At 39.5% G+C, this 25066-nt stretch overlaps 1 protein-coding gene across 1 annotated transcript in view; it reads right to left on the bottom strand.

Annotated features, from left to right (window-relative positions):
- Nucleotides 1-25066, bottom strand: part of LOC127813490 (uncharacterized) — a 49828-nt gene that overhangs the window by 3603 nt on the left and 21159 nt on the right. Inside the window, exons 6-8 of the mRNA XM_052354491.1 lie at nucleotides 6069-6207; nucleotides 5795-5911; nucleotides 3135-3534 (exon numbers count right to left, since the gene is read on the bottom strand). Coding sequence (XP_052210451.1) covers nucleotides 3135-3534; nucleotides 5795-5911; nucleotides 6069-6207 — 656 coding nt within the window. The remainder of the gene's footprint in view (nucleotides 1-3134; nucleotides 3535-5794; nucleotides 5912-6068; nucleotides 6208-25066) is intronic.

Raw genomic sequence — 25066 nt, forward strand, 5'->3', positions numbered from 1 at the left:
TACTGCAACAAACCTAATCACACCAGAGAGACTTGTTGGAAACTGCATGAAAAACCTACAAATTGGAAATCAAAGGGACCAATCTAAGGTGGCCTATGTGACTAAATCAGTTTTGGCAAAGGAGAAACCTGTCAATACTCCTCCATTTACTACAGAACAAGTGAAGATTTTGAAAAATCTATTATCTCAATCCAAGGTATCTAAAGAACTTGAACATGCAGTCCCCAGTACTGCAGTTGCTCAACAAGGTAATTTTTACTTTTCCTTGTTATCTCACCGAAAATTTGAAAATATGTGGATTATAGATTTAGAAGCATCAAATCATATGACCAATTGTTCCTCCCTATTTTCTACATATGAGAAACGTAATGATAATGCCTAAGTTGCAATAACAGATGGTAGTTTGACTAGTATAGCCCGAAAAAGAGATATTAAACTACCAGGATTAACACTTTCTTCTGTTTTATATGTTCCAAATATCAATTGCAATCTTATATCAATTAGTAAATTGACTAGAGATATGCAGTGTGCAGTTAAATTTTATTCTTCTTCATGTGTTTTTCAAGACCTAATTTCGAGAAAGATGATTGGCAATTCTAAATGAAAAAATGGTCTCTATTTTTTGTCTAGTCCCACTCCTTACAAATCTTTTAATTCAATTTCTATGTCTCATTTTGATATTATGTTATGGCAAAAGCGATTAGGTCATCCTAGTTTTGTTTATCTAAAGTGCTTGTACCCTAGATTATTTGGTAATAAAGACATTGTTTCTTTCAATTGTGAACAATGTGTTCTTGCCAAACAATCTTGTAATTCTCATCCTCCTTGTTGGAATTGGCATATGGTGGTGTAGGTGAAATTTAATTTTTTTTATGTATCAGATATACACGACAGAAGTAATATTATTCACCTACCATACACAACTTGGATATTTAAACAACAAAATATTTCATCATATAAAATACAATAAATCATATACTTGTAACCTGATGTTAAGTGGGTGTAGAAACTGTTTCTACACTGAGACTAAATCCTTCTTACCACGTGGAGGGCCTAATCCATCCACACCTAGCAAGCTATCTAGTACCAAGTTGCGGTCTTTGTCTCATGCTAGTCTAAGAACATTGATTCACTCACACCTGTCTGTCTCCTCAAACAATCTGGATTTTCCTGCATAACAGCTACACTGTCTATATATTTTCTAAAGCAAAAGCAAAAGAAGAACAGAGCATCAAGCCAAGGAAGCAACTCTCCGCATCCTCCCGATTCTCTACCCTAGAAGCCAAATTAGAAGCTTTCTCCAATTGCCACCCATGCCTCTCAATTTTCTACCACATGTAATCCACTAACATGAGCTGAGGCAGCATAGAGAGTTGACTGGAAACCTCAAGCAGTTGACTCTGCATGCAGTTCCAAAGTTAAATCGTAGCCGATTTATTAACTTTTAACGAACCACATCATTAACACTTAATGACATTATCAAAACCCACCATTAAATATTAATGATGTCGGAGACATAATAGGTGCATAGTGTCGATACCAAATGCCACGCTATATGGTGTGTGACTTTCTAGTTTTATTGCTTAATAATAATTAGATAAAGCCAAAACCCTTTTTAACGCTGGCCGAATCACCTCAAGCCGCCACAAAAATCTCTCCATGTTCTGATGACGTTCTGAATGATCCTAGGAAACGCCTAGCAATGGCCCAGCACAATATATAAGGCAATGAAGTCAAATTTCAAGTGAGCCTATTACAGTTAATGATTACCGTATAATACAATCATTCTATCACTCAACATCCAATCGAACGAGAGTCATTGTATGATAAACTCACAAACTCGGTAACTATGCGTCTGATATCATCAGCATGACTAAATGACACCTCAAGAAACACTTTCCTTATTAATCATACTACATTGGCCAAGGACTTTCCCGTCACACTAATAGTAGACCACATAGGATGTTCGTCTCACCAAGATAAGGGTGACAAATCATATTTCTGAGCAACTGCCTCCATGCACCAGCAATACAAAATCACATAAATGAACGTCCCCACCTCGCAATTGGATGGTTTAGTGCATTAACAAATCCCACACACCAATACACAAGACAACTGTGTCAATTCAAATCAAATGATCAATTGCATAATCACAACTTGATGACAAGATCATTATCCACAATACCATGTGATCAGTCATCGATGTCACATTCAGTGCGTTGTTCTCCAACAATCACCCACTAGTTTACTAGAGACATCCCTATGTCATATAGTATGTGACTCACCACCCTTAACCATTAGTATCTCATACTAACCAAGGTAGTATATCTCATGCTAGTCCATACTCGATAATTACAGTTCCCATCTGATTAATCTAAGGACCATAAATATTTAAGAAATCCCCGTTACTAGAGAATCTCGTCACATTCTTAACAAGCTTAAGAATCAAACTCTCAAATAGGAAATCTAGGGACTCAATCATACAACAGATTGTAAACTGATAAAGAGGTAAGTTCCTAAGAAAAATGAGGCAATTAATTTCAAGTGATAAGTCCAGCTTTAGTGATAAACTTTATTCTTTAAAGATATTCAATTTTCCTATTTTTTAGGAGATGTTGTAGAAGAATTCTTGTATATATACCCCATTCATATACTCAATAAGATATTGAAGCAGTTTTCCATTTCATTAAGCTTTTCTTTCTTCCTCTCTAATCGAGTATTCTTTCAACGTTGCTTCAATCAGCTGTTTTCAGTTCTATTCACATATACATAACAAAATGTTCTAAAAATTTTTGTTGCCCAATAAACATGAAAAGCATGAAATTTACTCTACAAGTGGGAGATATATCCATACATACATGTAAGAAGACAGGAAAAATTCTAATCACATGAAGCAAAAGAACATGAAAGGCCTGTGCTTTCCTGGATAAAAATGTACCTGTTTTTTATATTCAATGGACTTTTGGTAGCTAAAGTGCAATTTGGCAAATTTGCTGGAGCAATTTTAACATCATGCCAAATAAATGATTTCAAGCCCTTTGACTTTGAGATGTTTTGTGCTCATACATTCACTAGCTATGTCCATGTCATCAAAAGTCTGTTATCTGTTTTGAATAAATCAGGCTTGTACATACCCAAGAGAGAAATTTGACAGTGTGAAATATTTGCCCTGTGGCTCTCCTCTGCATTCAGTATCTGCTGGTTTGACAATCTGAATTTCAAGATCATCACAATGTGCTCCTAGATTATGCCTTTTGGAAGTTTTTCCATCATGATTGTCTGCCTCAGTTCTGTCACTGTGATCATCATGAAGTGCTCCTAGGTTTTGACTTTCATTAGTTTCTTTATCATGAATATCTTCAACTCTGTTACAATGGGTGTGTTGCACAACATGTCCCTCCTTCTGGTTCAGAGTACCAAATTGAAGTAAGCCTGTAGATCCTGAAACATGGCACTGCTCCACAGATACCCTTTTTACAGACACACCACCATGCTGGGGCATAGATTTTCTGAGAACAGACATAATTTCATTGGCTGCAAACCAAAAACCAATATCACTGATAGCTTTTATGACATGGATTGCAGAGATGAGAAGTGGATTTGTGTCACAGCTATTTGGATATGTGCAGATTTTCATGCCAGGCCCTTCTCAATGGGTAGATGCCTGCAGAACAATTCTTAATATTCTTTCTCTTCACTACACACATGTAGATTAGTGATTTAAAATGAACACTGAGTCGATACAGGATCCTTGACCTAGGAAACAATTTATGTACAGCATCAGTTGTACAACAACAACACAAGCCTTAATCCCAGTAAATGGGTTTGGCTACATGAATTTTAGCTCTCCAACAATATCTATCCACGACCATAATCTTCTTCAAGGCCATTAAATCCGATGTCATGCCCAAGAGTTTTCCCACTAAGCTCTCTTTGGTCTTTCTCAACCACTCACCGCAACAAACTTCTTCCATTCCATCCACTCATCTCACCAGTGTGTCTATTGGTCTTTTTCTCACATGTTCAAAACATAATAGCATCTTGTGCACCTTATTTTCAATAAGTGCCACTACAACTTTGTTACAAATAATGACTTCAGTTGTACAAACCAAATGAAATATGTAATACCAAGAAAATGTGAATGTTTTTAAGGTTCTTGAGGACACTTCTAGGGATACTAGGATCACAGCCCCCATTGTATGGAACCACAATCTGGATCACACAATCCGAATCGTGGCGCATTTGTGCACCAATGGAAACATAAACCAACCCTGACTAAAAGGAAATATGATTAAGAAAATTTAGGGAAAAAATCTTTAAAAAATTATGGTGCTAAAATCAAAAGCAAACTACGGCTAGGGGTATGAAATGAGTGATAAAGCAAAAATAACAGCTCGCCATTTGCTCTCATTCTAATTAATATTAGATTTATCTTTCAAAATACACGTGTCTATATGAAATGACTTATTTCCATTTTTCCCATAGTGCTCCAATTAAGACTGCCCAGTTTTATTGCATACCAGAAAAAAATACATTGTGTGTCCAACCTGTTGGTAGACCATAATGAACCATGAATTAGGTATTGGAAACTTCTAAGAATGTTTTGACTTTCTTGGAAAAACTTCTTTGTTCTGTGTTTTCACATGTATCCATTCATTAGATTCACCCCAAGCTAGACCGTAACACATGCTTTGAATGTTGTGCAGAGACATGTAACATGTCAACAATTGCTCTCCAATTCAACAAAAAAAAGTCTTTCCAGGACAATACTCTACACTGCAATAAAAGTGGTGAAGAAAACATAGATTCAAATCCAACAAACAATGGGAGCATAGAAAGAAACAACAATAGCATATTAAAAAGCATAAAGGCATAAGGCTTCATATGCAGCTGGAAGGATAAAAGGGCCTGCCATATTTTCTTGAAGTCAAAGCTACTATTTGGATAGCAGAAATACAGCAATAAATGCACCAAAATGTATGACTTGTTTTGTTATGGTTCTGGAAACTATTTTATGGTTCTGACGTTAAATAAACTCCGGAAAGCACATTTAATAAGCTAGGTCCAAAAATTATCTCAGAAAATGTCTCAAAACACTATAGCTATAGTAAAAAACAAAAAGATAAATTTCTCATTCCAAAGATTTGATTTCTCAGAATACAAAATAGCTATGGCATATTTTTTGGTTCACAGAATAATGAAAAGAAAGAAAATAGAACACATAATGTAAACAAAAAGGGGCCCTGTATGTTGTTTTATTGACCTTGTGTTGATATTATATTCAGTCTACAGATTCCTATCCTCTTACAATACTTTAGCGTGTGCACTTGTCTGAGACATTTGATTATGTGAACCGAAAAAAAAAAAAAAAAAAAATCAGATGCCACGACAATTAAGGAGTGAAGAGGGAATGACATGTTAGTGTTCCACTTACCTCAAGAGATATGGTTCAGTGGTTTTGCCTTCCTAACCATTATGTTCATCACCCCTAATTTTCTTTTTGCCCTTAGCAAACTAGCGGGTATAATCTGTCGCATAGAAACTTGGGCTTTGCCTCACATAGATCAATGAGTGAAGTTGGTATGTTTCATAACAGTTGTAATAACCCTTCTTAAGTCAGCAATTTCCTAAATAGTGTTCTTTGGTCTTCTATAACCACTCAATAGATACATCTCACTCTTTGTGTGAATTGCTTAGAAAATTAAAAAAAAAAAAAAAAAAGAAGCCAACACAACAGAAAGATTATGTAAACACCTTAGTTTGTATGCAATGAACCAAATGATAATCAGCCTACCACCACGCAAAGGCTTGTCTATGGGAATGGTCCTTCTCAATCTGAAATTATCAACCCTAGGGGAAGTGAAATTTGATTCCACATCTTTTCCGGGATGAGCATCTTTTGAAGCTTCTCCTACACATCCAAACAAATAATTCTAAGAGGGAAGATTAGGACTATACGAAGTAGCAAAAGGGGAAATAGAGAAGGAAAGAAGTAGCACTCTGAAGTCTGAACTGAATACTCAATGCAATGATAAGACATAAAGGTTTCTTGTTATAGCAAAAATTACCTTCATGATTCTTCAGCAACTCCCCAACCTCCACTAAGTAATTTGGCAGTTCAAATGAACTCCCACTTGTCACATCGTCAGATAACTTGAGATATTTACAGCTCAAATTGGTTCCATCTTCATTTAGTAAAGTAGCCTGCTGTACAGACAGGATTAATCAAACAGGAAGGTAGGTATGGGAAACTTGTAGGTTCCCATCATCACTATCTAGGTGGTGGATTGAAACTATTTATAGTGTTTACATAAGAGTAACCTGATATTAAATCCAACTCGTTGTTTACTGTATAAATTCTTAATATTGCATATGTTTAACCTCTTTATTACATCAAATCAGCAAAGCTAAAGAATTTTGCCTCAGAAAATTTAGCAAAAAGAACAGGTCACTGGGATTGACATCACCATAGCATTCTTTCATATCTGATGACCATATAAACAGTCAGTTTAGGTAGCAAAATAAAATACTTATGATCCAGATATTCCCCTGATTGTACTTGTCTTGTAAGTCTTCTAAATTGTGAAGGATAAAAAATATTTTACTAATCCAATTTATGGCATCCCACTTCCCTCAGCAGACAAAACTTTCAAAATCCCACAAAATCCTCTCCTCTCATGTGTTTGTTGTTGAGCCAACTTGAATAAGTTGTCTATTATAAACCCTTATTTTTTATTTGATGAATGACAATTACCCAAAAGTCAAGTTGATCAGTCAACTATCCTACAAACAATCAAATGACTTGTCTCACTGTTGTCCACAGTTTACCTACCAATCAACTGTTAGCTGGAGTGACCGAGGTACATTGGTTTGTTAGTTTCAGAAGTCAGCAAACAGCAACTGTTGACATAATCAGTAGATCTCAAATGCTTTCAGATTTTTGTTCCAAGGTACACCTCAGAAGCTTATATGAAACAAACAACCGTTGACATGATCAGTTGAGGTATTTAGGTATCTGGAAACAACCACCAATCTAGGGATGGCAATAGACTGATATGGACTGAATATACCTTCATCCTTACTCATACACGTACCCCAGTACTAATACCCTGTACCCTTACCTATACCCATTGGATAATGTATTTAATCCTCCATCCACATATCCATCAGGTCAGATATCCATTACCCTTTCAATTTAAATTAAAAATATATTTATCCAATTTTATCTCATTCTTAATCAAAATTTAACATATATGACGTAACAAGGAAATAAATATATTAATCCACACAACATTTTCAATTACATAAATCCATACAACATCTTCAATTATATAAATACTCTAAACAAGATTGAGAAAATATAATTCTCTATTTCTTAGAATTATACAATGATTTTTCTTTTCTCTTTATAGAGGAAGAGAATAATACAAAAGGAAAATAACAAAAAAAGAAATAGGAATATACACAGAATATACATAGAATCTAAGATATACAAAGAATATTCTATATTCAAAAAATACTTCTATTTCTACACTCCCCCTCAAGCTGGCTTGAAGATATTTTCTATGTACTCCTTTTGTAAGAATGTCAGCCACTTGGTCAACTGTTGGAATGTAGGGCATACAAATTACTCCATTATCAATTTTTTCCTAAATAAAGTGTTTATCCACCTCTACATGCTTTGTTCTGTCATAGAGAACTGGATTATGAGCAATAGAGATTACAGCTTTATTATCACAGTAAACTTTAGCTAGAAGGGAAGTGGAGACCCTCAAGTCTGATAGAAGCCTCTTTATCCACATGACCTCACAAATACGATGGGCAACTGCACGAAATTCGGCTTCATCACTGCTTCTGGCCACCACATTTTGTTTCTTACTCCTCCAAGTAACAAGATTGCCTCCCACAAAAGTGCAGTACCCTGATGTAGATCTTCGGTCAGTTATGCTGCCTACCCAATCCGCATCTGTATAAGCCTCTACATGAAGATGTCCATGTTTTCTAAAAAGTAGGCCTTTCCCAGGGAGGGTTCCCTTTAGGTACCAGCAAAATTCTGTAGGTAGCTTCAAAATGTTGTGAACCAGGTGAGTGCATAAATTGACTTACAACACTTACAGCAAAGGCTATGTCTGGTCGAGTATGGGATAAATAGATAAGTCTACCCACAAGTCTTTGATATTTCTCCCTTTCTACCACATTCTTGGCCTCGGCAGGTTGAAGTTTTAAGTTGGGTTCAATGGGAGTTTCAGCAACCTTACACCCAAGCATTCCTGTTTCACTGAGTAAATCCAGAATATACTTACGTTGGTTGACAAAGATCCCCTCCTTAGATCTTGCAAATTCCATCCCAAGAAAGTACTTTAGAGGAGCCAAGTCCTTGATCTCGAACTCGTGAGCTAATCTCCTCTTAAGCTCTTCAATCTCTCCCTTGTCATCAGAAGGATAATAGGGTTTTGAAAGAAATTTAACACGATGATCTTTGGATAAATGACAACTCTCGCATTGAAACATAGAAGGATCCACTCCTTTAAACAACGTAGGAAATAAATATTTCAAGTAAGGAAAACTGGGATGGCCTAGCCTAAAATGCCATTGCATTATTTGATTAGAAACAGAAGTAGAACTAATACCACTTAGCCCGTGATCTTTTTTATTACGCAAGACATCCCCATCCAAATAGTAGGGCCCGTTTATTTCTCTAGCACTGCCAATCGTCTTCCCCGAGTTATGGGCCTGAAAAATGCAATAGGAATCAAAAAAGATAACACGACAGTTAGAGTCTTTGGAGAGTTTACTAACAGAAAGAAGATTGCAGTCAAGTTTAGGAACATGGAGTACTGATTGAAGATCAATATTGTCAGAAAGTTTAATGAGACCTTTACCTGCAATAGGTGAAAGACTACCATCGTCTATTCTTATTTTTTCACTACCAGAACAAGGAATATACGAGTTGAATAGATGCGATAAACCAGTCATATAATCAGATGCTCCTGAATCAATGATCCATGGAACAAATTGAAAAGAGCTAGATAGGGCAAAGGAGTTTCTACCTAAATAGGCCAAAGAACAATTGGGTGTACCAGGGGACAGATTAGGCTTTAGCAGTAGCAAAAGTTGATCAAGTTGCTCTTTGTTGAATGGTCCTGCATCAGCTTCATGAGCAGTAGGTTGGGATCGCTTCGATCTAAACTTCCAATTGGCTAGCTTGCCATGAAGCACCCAACAGGTCTCCCGAGTATGGCGTGGTTTATTGCAATGATCACACCAAACACGAGGTTTTTCTTCCGCCTTTCGTTGACTCACAATATGCCGTCCACCAGCATTAGCATCAGCAGTCACGAGCGCCATATTTTCAAATAGCCCACTTTCACCACTCTTTTTCTTGCCCAACATAACCAGTCTTCGGCTTTCTTCACGCCGAACTTCATAGAAGGCTTCACTAAGAGACAGGAGTGGATTTCTACTGACGATCCTCCCTCGAACTTCATCATACTTAACATTAAGTCCAATGAGAAACTTAAATACCCAGTTAGCATCGACCATTTTCTGATAATATTTGCAATCTTCTATGTTTTTCCACTCATATGTATTGAAGAGATCCAAGTCCTGCCAAATGCGCTTTAAAGAATTAAAATATATGGTGACAGTATCACTACCTTGTCGAATCTCACCAAGTTTCAAGTTGAGCTCGTAGATTTGGGATTGATTCCCCAAATCGGAATACATGGCAGTGACTTCATCCCATAGTTCTTTTGCTGTAGAGAAGCACATATAGTTCGAACTTATCTCTTCCTCCATGGAGTTAACAAGCCACGTCATCACCATTGAATTCTTGGCATCCCAAATGTCATACAACGGGTCTTTACTATCTGGGGCTAATGTGGCGCCAATCAAATAACCAATCTTTCCCCAACCTCGAATGTACATACGAACAGATTACGACCAACGCAGAAAATTGGTACCATTGAGACGAATGGTTGTAATCTGTACCGGATGTAAGTCAGAAGAGTTTCGGGGAACTCGAAATTGGTCTTGAGAAGACTGGGATTGCTGGGTCAGAGTGACTAAAATGCAGAGTCAGTCATAATGGTTGAACAAACGGATTAGGGCAGCAGAAACAAGGACCCACTAGCAGTTGGATCTGGATCTGTACAGATCTGGACACCTTGCAGAGACCCACGGATCTGGATACTTGGATCTGGGTACCCAGTTGCCCAATCTGAGCAATAGAGGGCCAATACAAACAGCAACACGAACAGCACAAACGAAGCAGTAAGAACGAAGGATAGGGGCGGCTCTGGCGTGCGATGCAGGGGTGGCTCTGGCGTGCGATGCAGAGCCGACCTTCGCGACAGCAACAGGTGCAAACGTCCGATGCGTGATGAAGAAGCAGAACGAACGACAGATAGGGGCGACTCTGGAGTGCAATGCAACGCCAACCTTCGCAACCAAGGACAGCGACAGGTGTGATTGATGAAGGCTGACCTTCGCGAGAGGCTAGGAGGTCGCGACCGTTCTAGAGGTAGGAACCCACTGGAGAACAACGACAACTGAAGATGCGACAGTGGTCGGGATGGCCGGATCTCAGAGGCGACGGCCGATGTAAGGGTGGCGGCAGCCGGAGGATGGCTAGTGAAGGACGACAACACTTCTTGGGTATAGCAAAGGAATAGAAGAAATTAGGGTTTCACAGTTGAACGGTGATTTAATCCTAATTCCTACTCTGATACCATCTTAATAAGATTGAGAAAATATAATTCTCTATTTCTTAGAATTATACAATGATTTCCCTTTTCTCTTTATAGAGGAAGAGAATAATACAAAAGAAAAATAACAAAAAATAAATAGGAATATACACAGAATATACATAGAATCTAAGATATACAAAGAATATTCTATATTCAAAAAATACTTCTATTTCTACAAATACATACAACATAAAAAGTTTGCAACACAAACGAAGGCATTATCTAATAACATACAACACAAAACATCTCAAACATAATTAGTAACTTTTGACTGGGCTTACCAGTGAGTAGACTGGGATGGTCATTAGCCTTTAGTTTAATCATATAAGTATGTAAATGTAAACATAATAATATACAAAAAAATAACAAAAACATATATAATAAAATGAAAAACTATTTAATATTATTATATACAAGTCAGAGGATTTCCTCCTCCCCTTAGGGGCCTTACCTGTACCTGCACATGTTTTTAAATTTTTGACCTGTACCCACCCTGTTGGATAATTTTAACTCCATACCCTTCCCCGAGCAGATTGGATTTGTCGAATGTCCACCGGATAGGGTAGAAATTCCCTTCCCTAAACCAACCTAACAGACCTCATAGCTGACCTTCCAGGTAAGGCTCCTCACTCTTGCATACACTAAGGCACCATTAGTTGGCTGACCTAAAAGTTGATTATTCAAAGGGGCAACCAGTCTCCATTATATTCTGCTTCACATGTTGTATCTTTGTAAATGCATCGAGTCAACCCAGTAGTAGAGTGTCGTCATGGGCAGTTGGGCCCTAACAACTATCTTGTGATTGGGAGAATCATGTAAGTTTCCATTTTTTTTCTCAATCTAGCCATTGAAGACAGATGTAAAAGGGCTGCATGCTATAAAAGGTCTCCAAATCATTTTGAAGAACTTATGAAGCTATTGTTGACTGCAAACAACATATACTGTTAAAAGATCAAAGAAAAGCACATTCAAGTCATATCAACAACTTCGAAGAGAACAAGGGACCTCAACCAGTGTTGTCTTTCCTATCCTCATGAAAAAGAGAAGATCATGATTCAACAAAAACAATTATGACGTATATATTTGTGATTTGCTCTTTAAGCTTTGTTGTGTTTATTTAGTCCAAGTTGTGGACCTTGCTGTAATCATTTAAACCTGATTTGTATATTTAAAAGGCAAGTCATGACTTATCAAGTTGTGGATTGTTGCTACCTAGAGCTGGTATATATAGGTCAGTACAAGTTTATGAGGTGAGCTTGGGTGAGAAAAGCCTAAGTGTTTTGAATAGTGAAGACTAGGAGCCTGTTTGGCCAGGCTAGTGGTGAGGGAGAAAAGTTCTTTTTTATGAAAAAATAACTTTTGTCCATTATTTGTACTGTTTGACCAAAATCTTAAGTGTTTTTAACTACAGAAAAAGCAGTTTTTCTTCTGTACAACAGAAGCAAGAATTTAGAGCTTCTTGTCACACCCCAATTACTCCCCCGAGTCAGCATGCGACATTTAGCATCAAACTAAGCCCCCTTGGTGCAAAGTAAGCCTTCCCCTTTCAAGCCTTCAAAACACACAAGCTAGCTACTTTAGGGAGAGAGAGAGATTCTACATAGAGAAGCTCTGGAAATGATTTTCTTTGATAGAAATGGAGTGAGTACAAAATGAGAGGGGTGGAGGTATACATATCCATCCACCTACATTATAGGACCTTCCATTATTAATGTATCTCTTCAACTACTACATTTATAAAGAACAATCTAGAACATAGTAGAAGACAAAAGGATGCAACTCGAGGAATTTGAGCTAGGAGATCTGGCAAATATTCTCAAGTGTTGTTATCTAGGTGTAAATGGGACCATTGAATGCAGACTTGAATAAGGGGGATTGGTTCCTTTGTATAACTAGCTTATCCAAAATTACCGAGGGCTCCACCCTAATATCCCGTTCAGAAGTTTGTAAAGTAGGATTGTGCTGGTTAGACGACCCAATTGATTTCTTCAGTAACGAAACATGGAAAACTGGATGCATGTTGGTGTCAAGAGGGAGCTATAGGTGATAAGCAACAGGTCCTACCTTAGCAAGATAGGAAATGGGCCAAAAGACTTTGGACTTAACTGTCACGATCCTAATATGTAGAAGTAGAATATACCGTGTAAAGGGTGGGCCTAGCATACACGTGCGGTAGTTAGGAAAGGTAGTTCGCTAACTCTAGAAAAGGGTACCTACATAAATAAGCTGGTTGGTGGGAATGTAATTGTGGGATCCTATATAAAGGACCAAAGCACATGTAAGGAGGCATCGAGAATATTGAATTGAATCGTTCTATGATTTCCCTCTCATCTCTCTCTCTCTCTCTCTCTCTCTCTCTCTCTCGAATTCTCTCAACTCTTCCTTAGTTTTCTTCCCCTTTCTCTCTCTGTTTCTACCATTCTCTAGAATTCTTTAGCGAATTCTTGAGAATTCTCGTCAAATCTCTTAAGATCTAACAATTTGGTATCAGAGCAAATCCGAGCCAAAGGAATTCAATAAACAGCAATGGCGGAGGGGACTTAAATGAAGAACTTGGAGTCGCAAGTGCACCAATTTCATTCGAAGGTGACTAACTTGCAAACTCGAGTAGAATTGCTAGAGATTGGATCCAATCGCAATCACGAAGCGATCGTGACGATGGATCGAAAGATGGACGCATCATTAGGGGGTTTGGAGAAGGATGAAGTTCGAGCTCAAATTAGGGACCAACTGCAGAATTTTATGGTGACGTTTACATGCCAAAATCAGGTAAATTTATCACCTGATTTTCCCCCTAGAGAAAGGACCGAACCAGTTCTAACCGGTCAAGGAGTGAGGAATGGGAATGTCGGGCCATCTGAAATTGAGGTTGCTCTGAGAGAAAAAGGGGATATGAGAATAGATCTAAGGCAAGAGGGACCAGTTACAGTTAATCAATCGGGGTTCCCTATGCCCAAATTAGATATTCCCCTGTTTGATGGGAGTAATCCCAGGTGGTGGGTAAGGAGATGTGAGTGGATGTTTAGCTAGCACAATGTTCCAGAGGAGCATCGGGTAGCCTTGGCGGCTGCTTACCTTAATGATGCAGGGGACACCTGGTACCAAGGGTGGTCACAGGCTAGAGGAGAATGTTCACGGGAGGAGTTTGTTGAGAAATTGAGTGAATGGTTTGGAGATAGAAATATAATGGATGTGGTGGAGGAATTCAATAAACTCAAACAAGAAGGAAGAGTACAATTTTATCAGGTAAGGGTGAATTCGGGACAGAAGAGTATGACAGTTGTTGCACCTGTTCATTCCTCAACAAGACAGAATGGGAGGTTAATAGATCAAAGAAGGCAAGCAAGACTCTATTTCAGATGTGGTGACCAGTATTTCCCAAGACACCAATGCAAGAGGTAGTTCTCCTGCTAGAAAGAGAGGATGAAGAAGTAGAAGAAGAAGGAGAGGAAGTAGGAGAAGTGATGGAAGTAACAGGGGATGACAACAGGAGAAATATCATTGCACACCCTTAAAGGGCTAGCAAACAATAAAATTATTAAAGTGGAAAGAAGGGTTTAGGAGGGGAGCTTGATGATTCTGATTGATAGTGGAAGTACCCGCAGTTTCTTAGACGAGGGTACTACTAAGAGGCTCCACTGCAGGCTGACAGGGACCCAGTCTTTGTCTGTGATAGTTGCCAATGGCAACAAGGTGCTAAGCAAATCAGCTTGCACTGGATTTTGTTGGGAAATGCAAGGGGAGTTGTTCGAGACTGACCTAAGGTCGCTTAAGCTAGGGGGCTGCGATGTAGTAATTGGGGTGGACTAGATGAAACAAGTGAGCCCTTTCAGCTTTGATTTCAATCAGATGGAAGTAATGTTTGAAAAGGGGGGAAAGAAGTTGACCCTTACAGGCAGCCGAGAGAATGGTACATGCAAGATGATCACAGGGAGGAAATTTCAAAGATTGCTCAAGAGTAAATGGGCTCAAGTAGCCCAATTATTTTCCATCCAAACACTAGAGGAGATGGAGGATGGGAAGGAACAAGAAGGGGAGTTGAAAATGGCCACCCACACTACAGAACCGATCAAATCGAAGGTACAATTCTTACACCAACTTAATATGCTTTGGCTAAGTATGAGGACCTGTTTGTAAAACCTAACTCCCTACCTCCCAAAAGAGCCTTTGACCACTCAATCAACCTTAAACCCAACTCTGAACCCGTTATTGTGAGATCTTACAGATACCACCCACACCAAAAAACTGAGATTGAAAGAATGGTTAAGGACATGCTTCAACAGTCCTTAATCAGGCCTAGCCAAAGCCCTTATGCTTCCCTTGTCCTTCTTATCAAGAAAAAGGATGAAACATGGCATTTTTGTATAGACTATCAGCAGCTTAATGCCTTAACCATAAAGGATAAATTTCCCATCCCTATAATCGAAGACCTACTCGATGAACTAAAGAATGCCACCTACTTTTCCAAGTTAGACCTTCGCTTCGTATATCATCAGATCCGCATGAATACTGATGATATCCACAAGACAGCCTTTAGAACCCATCACGGTCGTTATGAGTTCTTGGTGATGCCATTTGGGCTCACCAATGCCCCAGCCACTTTTCAATCACTCATGAACCAAGTTTTTGAACCCTACCTACGCCATTTTATTCTGGTTTTCTTTGATGATATTTTAATATACAACCCAACTTTTAGCCAATACTTGAAATACCTAAGGACTACATTTGAGATTCTCAGAAACAACCAATTGTATATTAAGAGATCTAAATGTGCCTTCGATCAGAAGCAAGTAGAGTATCTGAGGCATGTTATCTAGGGAGTAGGGGTGAGTACAGATCCGAGAAAAGTGGTTGCTATGGTGGCTTGGCCAAGGCCTACTAACATTAAGGCCTTGAGGGTTTTTTGGGCTTGATAGGGAGATAGGTGGTTTGTAAAGAATTATGGTATCATCAGCTGGCCTTTGACGGAACTGTTAAAAAATGAGGGATTTCATTGGGGTCTAGAGGCTGAGAAGGAATTTGAGCAGTTGAAGGGAGCTATGAGCAAGACTCCAGTGCTTGGGCTACCAGACTTCAATAAGCCATTCATAGTGAAGACTGACGCATGTGGTACGAGGGTGGGAGCTGTGTTGATGCAAGAAGGAAGACCATTGGCTTATCTTAGTCAGGCTTTGTCCCCTAGACATCTAGGACTAAGTATATATAAAAAGGAGCTTTTGGCAGTAATAATGGCGGTTGACAGGTGGTAGCATTATTTGAAAGGAGGTTAGTTCATAATTAGAACTGACCACGAAAGCCTTAAGTTCTTACTACAGCAAAAGCTTCATACCCACCTCCAAAGGAAGGGAATGTCTAAGCTTATGGGCCTAGACTACAGCATAAAATATAAGAAGGGAAGAGAAAACGTAGTTGTTGATGTCTTGTCCAGATGCCTAGAAGAAGGAGAAGCAGCTGCCCTTACTGTTATCACCCCTGATTGATACCGGGAAGTTGAGGCGAGTTATGAAGGAGATGACAAAATGAAGGAGTTATTGGAGCAGTTGATTCTAAATCCCGATGGGAAGCCAGGGTATACATTGCATCAAGGGGTAATGAGGTACAAGGGCAGAGTTATAATTGGTGGAAGTGAGATATTGAGAAAGAAGATACTGAGTTCTCTTCACGAGTCTCCAGTGGAAGGGCACTCAGGAATTCAGAACACATATCATAAGGTGAAGCAAATCTTTTATTAGCCTCACCTCAAACGATATGTGATCGAGTATGTAATGGCTTGTGACGTGTGCAGTAGATGCAAGCACGAAATCGTGGCCCAGCCAGGCTTGTTGCAACCCTTACCCATACCTGCACAAGCTTGGGAGAGCATAAGTATGGATTTTATTAAGGGTCTACCTAAATCAAAAGAGAGGGACTGCATCTTAGTGGTGGTGAATTGACTCACTAAGTTTGCACATTTCATTGGCCTAACCCACCCCTACTCAGCCCAAGAAGTAGCTAGAGTTTTCTTGGATCAGGTGATGAAGCTACATGGGATTCCCGAATCGATAATTTCAGATAGGGACAAGATCTTCACAAGTTTGCTCTGGCAAGAATTGATGAAATCCCTAGAGATGAAGCTTAAAATGTCTACAGCTTACCCAGTGTTCTAAAACGCCAGACTGGGGCCTAGCGCCTAGGATGCCTAGGTAAGGCCTAGGCAAACTGTTGTTTTTTTTTTTTAAGTTTTTAATGTAATTTTATGTTATTTTTAGATAAATTAAAGTTAAAAAGACAAATAAAACTTATATATAAATAAATCTGTTATATAAACAGAAACTTATATATATATATATGTTAGCATTTGGAGTATTCAATGTGATATGAGTTTCCTAAAATCGGTTTACGGAATCTTGCCTAAACCAGTCTTAGGAAACTCTCCTAAATATACAGCTGCTGTCCTTTCCAATTGTATAGTTTCCTATTGTGTATAGATTTATAGTAACTATAGTTTCCTATTGCATAGATCGATTGCTTTCCTTTTATGTAAATATCTCTTAGATTGATTGCTTTCCTTTTTATGTAAAACCTCTTCTATAAAAGAAGAGCCCTTGTAATTAGATTGATGAATTAACAGAAACAGAATTTTTATTCCATTGCTTTAATGGTATCAGAGCCATCACAGCCCTATAAACCCTAGTGCCTTCATTGCACCTTTCAGCACTGCAGTACCTTCCGAAACCCTTCCTGCATCACACGCATTCTTCCTGCCTTGTTGCCAGCCTTCTCGCATTTTTTTTTAAGCTCTCTGCAGCATGTCTGAACTATCTAAAGGAGTGATAACCGAAGAAACCTCACCAGCAATAGATCAAGTTCCTGCAACAAGCCCAGAAGCTGGGCATGGAGCAGCAGCAGGGGAGTTGCCCAATTTCCACTTGTCCTATCGATTAGATGGGAGAAACTATCTGCAGCGGGCTCAATTGGTAAGGACATTTCTTAAAGGAAGGGGTAAGATCAGTCATCTCACTGCCTCTCCTCCAAGGGCAACCGATCTTATGTACCCAAAATGGGATATTAAGGATTCCCAAATAATGTCCTGGTTGTGGAACGCTATGCTTCCAGAGGTAAGTAAGAATTACATGTTTTTGGGTACTGCTAGGGAGATTTGGGAAGTTGTGAAGTGAACTTACTCCAAAATTCAGGATGTATTAATCATCTATGAAGTGAAAACTAAAATTAATGGTTCTAAACAAGGGGGGTTGTCTGTCACTGAGTATTATAATCATATGAATGGTCTTTGGCTTGAGTTAGACCACTACCAGAATATAAAGATGATTTGTAGCATGGATGCTGCAACCCTTAACCAAATAGTCGAACGGGATAGGATTTTTGAGTTTTTGGCTAGCCTTAACCCCGAATTTGATCAAGTGAGGGTGCAGCTACTTGGTCAGGAAAAACTTCCCTCTCTTAATGAGGTATTTGCTGTGGTAAGAAGTGAAGAAAATAGGAGGCTGGTGATGCTAAAGGAATCTGCCACTGACGGATCAGCAATGGCAGTGAACAAAGGAGAGGGGACACGGCCTAGATCTGGGCGAATAGAGGCTCAAACTCGAGCCAATGGAAGAGAGGGACTATGGTGCACTCATTGTAAGAAACCCAGGCATACCCGTGACACATGTTTCAAGCTTCATGGCAAAGAGTCTGTCCTAAATAGGAGTGGAGGAGGATTCAAGAATCTGGCTGCAAGAAATCAGGTTTATCTATCACACAAGGAGCAAGAGGAGGACCAGCCGGGAGTGAAAGCCGAGGCTGACAGCAGCTCAAATCTCACTCCATTTAATGCTGAGGAGATCAACAAGCTGAAGTCCTTCCTCAAATCAATGCAAGATGGACCCTGCTCTCTAGCACAATTGGAAATCCTAGGTAAATGCACTCATTCTGCATTATGTTCTACCTTAAAAACTGATCGGAATGATGTTTGGATCTTGGATTCAGGAGCAACAAACCATATGACACCTAACCCCTATGTATTTTCCACCTATCAACCTCTCAGGACCACCAAAATGATCACAATTGCTAATGGCACAGCAGTTCCTATTGTTGGCCATGGCAGTGTGGATCTTGGCCCTAATCTCTCCATTAAACCAGTCTTTCATGTCTCACACTTATCAGCTAATCTGCTGTCCATTCATCAACTCACTAAAACCTTAAATTGCCAAGCTGTGTTTTCACCTAATATGTGTGAGTTTCAAGCACTAAAGACAGGGACAAGGATTGGTGTTGCTAAAGAAAAAGGTAAGTTGTACTGCTTTGTAGGGAAGGCTTCTTATCCATCTAGAAACCAGCCACCGGTCGCTTTCCTCTCAAACTACAGCAGATCATCACAATATATGGCTGCATCATTACCGCCTTAGCCACCCTCCATTTACTCTATTAAAAATTATGTTTCCTACTTTATTTCATTCTATTGATCCCATTATCTTTCATTGTGATATATGCATTCTTTCCAAACAAGCATCGTGTTCCTTATCCCATGAGTAATAAAATCAGTTCTAAACACTTTGCTCTAATTCATTCTGATGTATGTGGGCCTTGTAAAATTCCTAATCACTTTGGGGCTCGGTGGTTTATCTCCTTCATTCATGATTGTACTCGAATGACATGGGTGTTTTTGCTAAAAGATAAAGCTGCCATAGAAACAGTGTTACCAAATTTTTGTAAGATGATTACTACTCAATTTGGAACACCTATACAGAAATTTAGAACTGATAATGCCCGGGAGTATTTTAATCACCATATGCATCAGTTTTTCCAACAAGAAGGAATTGTCCATGAATCTTCCTATATAGATACTCCACAACAAAATGGAGTAGCTGAGAAGAAGATGAGACATCTCCTTAATGTGGCCCATACACTTCTTCACCATCATAGAGTTCCTAAAGATTTTGGGGAGAGGCTGTCCTCACTGCTGCCTTTCTTATTAATCGAGTACCCACAAAGCTCCTTCACCAACAAAACCCTCTTGCTTGTCTAACTACTCATTTTCCAGATTTTAATGTGCATAATCCTCTTCCTCTTAAAGTCTTTGGGTGTGTATCCTTTGTCCACATATCCAAACAACATTGAGATAAGTTGGATCCAAGGGCACCTAAGTGTGTTTTCCTAGGGTATTCTCCTACCCAAAAAAGATATAAGTGTTATCATCCTTCTACTCGCAAGTTGTATGTCTCCAAAGATGTTACCTTTGTTGAGTCCCTTTCTTTTTTTGGTACCTCTCCAACTGGTCCCCAGGGGGAGAGACTTTCCTATGGGGACTACAGCTTCGATGAAAGCTTTGATGATACTCTCTTGTCTACCTCTCAGCATACCTCTCACTCTAGTTCTAATTCTCTTGACCACACCAGCCCTACTACCGCTCAAACAACTCAGCCATCACCAACCCGACCTTCTTATCCTCTCATTAGTCTGTCCCCTAGCAGTCACAAAGAAGTGCATGATCAAGCTAAGTTGGGTGAACAAGCTGCCATCAAACGGCTGCCCTCTCCAGTTCGGTACAAGGGGTCTCCTTACATCTACAAGCGAAGGCAACCTATCCAAGACACACAGCATACACCACCCTCGGATTCTAGTCTAGGTATGAATCTCACGCAAGATACTTTCTCTTCTGATGGCCCTACTTTGATGATTTAAACCTACCTATTGCAGTTAGAAAAGGGGTTAGGAGTTGTACTCAACATCCCTTAACCAATTTTCTCTCCTATCATCGTCTCTCCCAAAGGCATAAGAGTTTCCTAGTTTCCTTGGATTCAATTATCATTCCTAAGTCAGTAAATGAGGCATTACAGGATCAGAATTGGAAACAAGTTATGTTAGAGGAAATGAGTGCCCTAAAAAAGAACCATACATGGGATCTTGTGTCCAGACCTAACGGGATCAATCCGGTAGGGTGTAGATGGATTTTCAATGTAAAATACAAGGCTGATGGCACCCTAGAGAGATATAAGGCCAGGCTGGTAGCTAAGGGATACACACAATCTTATGGAGTCGATTATCTTGAGACATTTGCTCCAGTTGCAAAAATGACCACGGTATGAATCCTCCTCTCATTGGCAGCCTATTTTGGATGGAACCTACAACAGCTAGATGTAAAAAAAGCATTCCTCCATGGGGATTTGGAGGAGGACGTATATATGGAATTGCCACCGGGGTTCCAAGAAAGGCATGAAGGGAAGGTATGTCAGCTCAAGAAAGCTCTATATGGGCTTAAGCAGTCTCCTAGGGCTTGGTTTGGACGGTTTTCCAAAGCTATGAAAGTTTTCAGGTATGACCAAAGTAGGAGAGACCACACTCTCTTCATAAAACACTATAAAGAAGGTAAAGTGACAGTTCTATTAGTATATGTAGATGATGTGATTGTCACAAGCAATGATAAGGAGGAGCAAGAAAAACTCAAGGAAAGGTTATCCGAGGAATTCGAGATCAAAGACTTGGGGGTTCTTAAGTATTTTCTGGGAATTGAAATTGCCTATTCTAAAGCTAGGATCTTCCTTTCTCAAAGGAAGTGCGTGCTAGACTTGTTGGCAAAAATAGGGTTGACAGGTAGAAAAGGGTCTAAAATCCCTGTTGAACCTAACAGTAGGTTGTGGAACAACCCTAGCAGCCAACCAGTGGACAAAAGAAGGTACCAAAGACTAGTTGGAAGGCTGATTTATCTCTCCCATACAAGGCCTGACATCCCTTTTGCAGTCAGCCTTGTGAGCCAGTTCATGCACAACCCAACTGAGGATCATATGCTTGTTGTAAGAAAAATTCTAAGTTACCTCAAGTCCACTCCAAGTAAAGGAATTCTATTTAAAGCAGGGAATGAGCTGGACATCAAGGGTTTCTCAGATGCTGACTATGCTGGGTCTATCACAGATAAGCGGTCAACAAGTGGTTACTGTGTTTATCTAGGCGAGAACTTGGTGTCATGGAGGAGTAAGAAGCAAAGTGTTGTAGCAAGATCAAGTGCAAAAGCAGAATTTAGGGCTATGGCCCTTTGCCTATGTGAAGTTTTATGGCTAAGAATTATCCTTGAAGACCTGAAGATTCAAGCCCAAGGACCAATTAGCCTTTGGTGTGATAATCAATCAGCAATTAGCATAGCCCATTATCCTGTCCAACATGATAGGACTAAACATGTTGAGATAGACCGACATTTCATCAAAGAGAAATTGGAAGCCGGCCTAATTCATTTACCCTATGTGCCATCCAAAGAACAAGTTGTGGATATCCTAACCAAAGGGCTACCAGCGAAGAGGATTGAAGACTTGGTAAGCAAGCTGGGAATGTGGGATATACATTCTCCAGCTTGAGGGGGGACTGTTAGCATTCGGAGTATTCAATGTGATATGAGTTTCCTAAAATCAGTTTACGAAATCTTGCCTAAACTAGTCTTAGGAAACTCTCCTAAATATATAGCTGCTATCCTTTCCTATTGTATAGTTTCCTATTGTGTATAGATCTATAGTATCTATAGTTTCCTATTGCATAGATTGATTGCTTTCCTTTTATGTAAATATCTCTTAGATTGATTACTTTCCTTTTTATGTAAAACCTCTTCTATGAAAGAAGAGCCCATGTAATTAGATTGATGAATTAATAGAAACAGAATTTTTATTCCATTGCTTTCAATATATAAATTGGGTGATGGCTAGGGTGGAAGAAGAACAACGAGAGAGACGATTGGCAACGACGGTGGCAGCCAAGGGAAATCGAGGCCAAGAGAGACGACTAGAATGACGGCCAAGGGAAATCGAGAAATCAAGGGCCAAGAGAGACGACTGGCAGCATCGGCGACGACGAGAGAGAGCTTTCGAATAGGCGATTGGCGGCGGCGATGAGAGAGAGAAATCGGCCTAGGCGCCGCCGACTATCGATTAATCGGATCAGTGCCTAGGGAGGCCGATTAGCCTATATTCGCAGTGGCCAGGGGCTGCCTAATGCCTCGTCGGTGCCTAAGCAGCCGCCTAGGCCAATTTTTAGAACACTGAACTTACCATCCTCAAACGAATGGCCAAACGAAGAGGGTTAATCAATGTGTGGAAGGCTACTTGAGGTGTTTGTGTTTCTTGCATCCTAAAGGATGGCATAAGTGGATTTCCCTAGCCCAATGGTGGTATAATACCAGCCACCACACATCTATCAAGAGATCCCCCTTTGAAGCATTGTTTGGATATCAGCCTCCACTACTCCCAGCAGTAGGGGAGCACACCACAGTGGCCATTATAGAGGCATACTTGGAGAAGAGGCAAAGAGTTTTGCAACAGCTCAAGGAAGAGCTAGCATTGGCTCAAAACCGTATGAAGCAGTACGCTGATAGGAGGAGGAGCGAAAGGGAGTTCAACGTGGAGGAAAGAGTATACCTAAAAGTCAAGCCAGCCCACCTTAAGGCAATTGCTAAGGGCCAGGTGAACAAACTAAGCCCCAAGTACTACAAACCTTATTTGATTGAAGCTAAGGTGGGAAAGGTGGCATATCAACTATAGCTACCTGAAGGATCCAGAATCCACCCAATGGTCTTCCACGTCTCTTTGCTCAAGAGATCAATGCGACACAACAAGCATCCTCTAATTTACCACAGTTGTTTGTAGATGCAGATGTCACAGTAGTACCCAGCTCTATCCTAAATCGGAGAGTATTATAGAAGCATGGGGCCCCTATCATTCAAGTGTTGGTGACATGGTCAAACCTTTCCCATGACAGCAACACCTGAGAATACTTGCCCGACCTGCTAAGGCAATTTCCCCAGGTAGCCAACCTGCTTAGTATTCTTAAGGACAAGAATTATCCCAAGCCAAGGGGAACTTGTCACAGTCCTAATATGTAGAAGTAAAATATACCGTGTAAAGGGTGGGCCTAGCATCCAGGTGCGGTAGTTAGGGAAGGCAGTTAGCTAACTCTAGAAAAGGGTACCTATGTAAATAAGCTGCTTGGTAGGAATGTAATTATGGGATCCTATATAAAGGACTCAAGCACATGTAAGGAGGCATCGAGAATATTGAATTGAATCATTCTATCATTTCCCTCTCATTTCTCTCTCTCTCGAATTCTCTCAACTCTTCCTCAGTTTTCTTCCCCTTTCTCTCTCTATTTCTACCATTCTCCAGAATTCTTCAACGAATTCTAGAGAATTCTCGTCAGATCTCTTAAGATCTGACATCAGCTTAGAAAATGGAGAGTGAGAAGAGGATTTCTGATGGTGATGGTTGATTCAAAGATAAACCTTATCACCTACAAAAAATGTTCTTTCACTCCTCTTATCAACATATTGCTTCATCCAGTTCTGGGCAGTAGCTAGTTCTCTTTTAATGAGCTACAACAAGTCTTAGTGATCCTTTAAATATTGATCCATAACAGCTACTAAAGAAGTAGAATCCATAGGACATGACTACCACAATAAGTGCTCACCCAAATAAACCGCGACTAGGGTCCTCCCGATCCTTATGATATGATTTTAGCAAACTCACATGGAAAACTAGATAGATCTTTAGCTTCAGTGGCAACTCCAAGCAATAAGACACCTTCCCCACCTTGTGTAGAGGTTTAAACCTTTTGAATTGTTGGGTGATAAGACCTCCGATGGAAGGTTGGTCAATTAAGTAATTCTAGGAGAATTACCAAGAATAGAACAGAATTTGGGAAAAGAATTTGGTAGATCGAGAGAGGAGAGGGGAGAGAGAGAGAGAATTCAAGAGAGATAGAATAGGAAGAATTCAAGAGGGAAAGCATACGGATTCTCTTATTCCAAAAGCTACTTACTACTATTACACCTGCCTTCTTAAAGGCACTCTTCTAATTGTTATGTAACTCCCTGACAACATTTAGCCAACCATATAGCTCCCTAATAGTGTTGGAATGAGGATAAGAAGCTATGGCCAAGGTCAAGATAGAGATAGGTTGTTTTTATTCTTTTATCTTTTGTATCTATTTTGTGTTTTATCTTCTTATTGTATATTTAAATTGATGTAATCTAGTCCTAGATATAAGGTAAGTAATCTAGTCCTAAAATATAGGAATGTAATCTAGTCCTAGAATATAGGAGAATTCTTAGGAACTTCTTGTATAAATTCTATTATTGACATCAATAAAACTATCAAGGAATACCGCTTCTTTTTTCCACATGGTATCAGAGCTATAGGCCGAGTATGATACATCATAACCCTAGTGCCTTCATTGCACAGCCTTTGATTTGATCCTCCATTGATCCTGCCTTCATTACACTATTATGGGCCACCCTTATTTACCCCTGACGTGCCTTTATTGCACCCACAAGCTTGTTGTTTCAGGAAATTGCTAGTAGCCGA

The sequence above is a fragment of the Diospyros lotus genome, chromosome 11, assembly GCF_014633365.1.
Source record: "Diospyros lotus cultivar Yz01 chromosome 11, ASM1463336v1, whole genome shotgun sequence".
NCBI lineage: Eukaryota > Viridiplantae > Streptophyta > Magnoliopsida > Ericales > Ebenaceae > Diospyros > Diospyros lotus.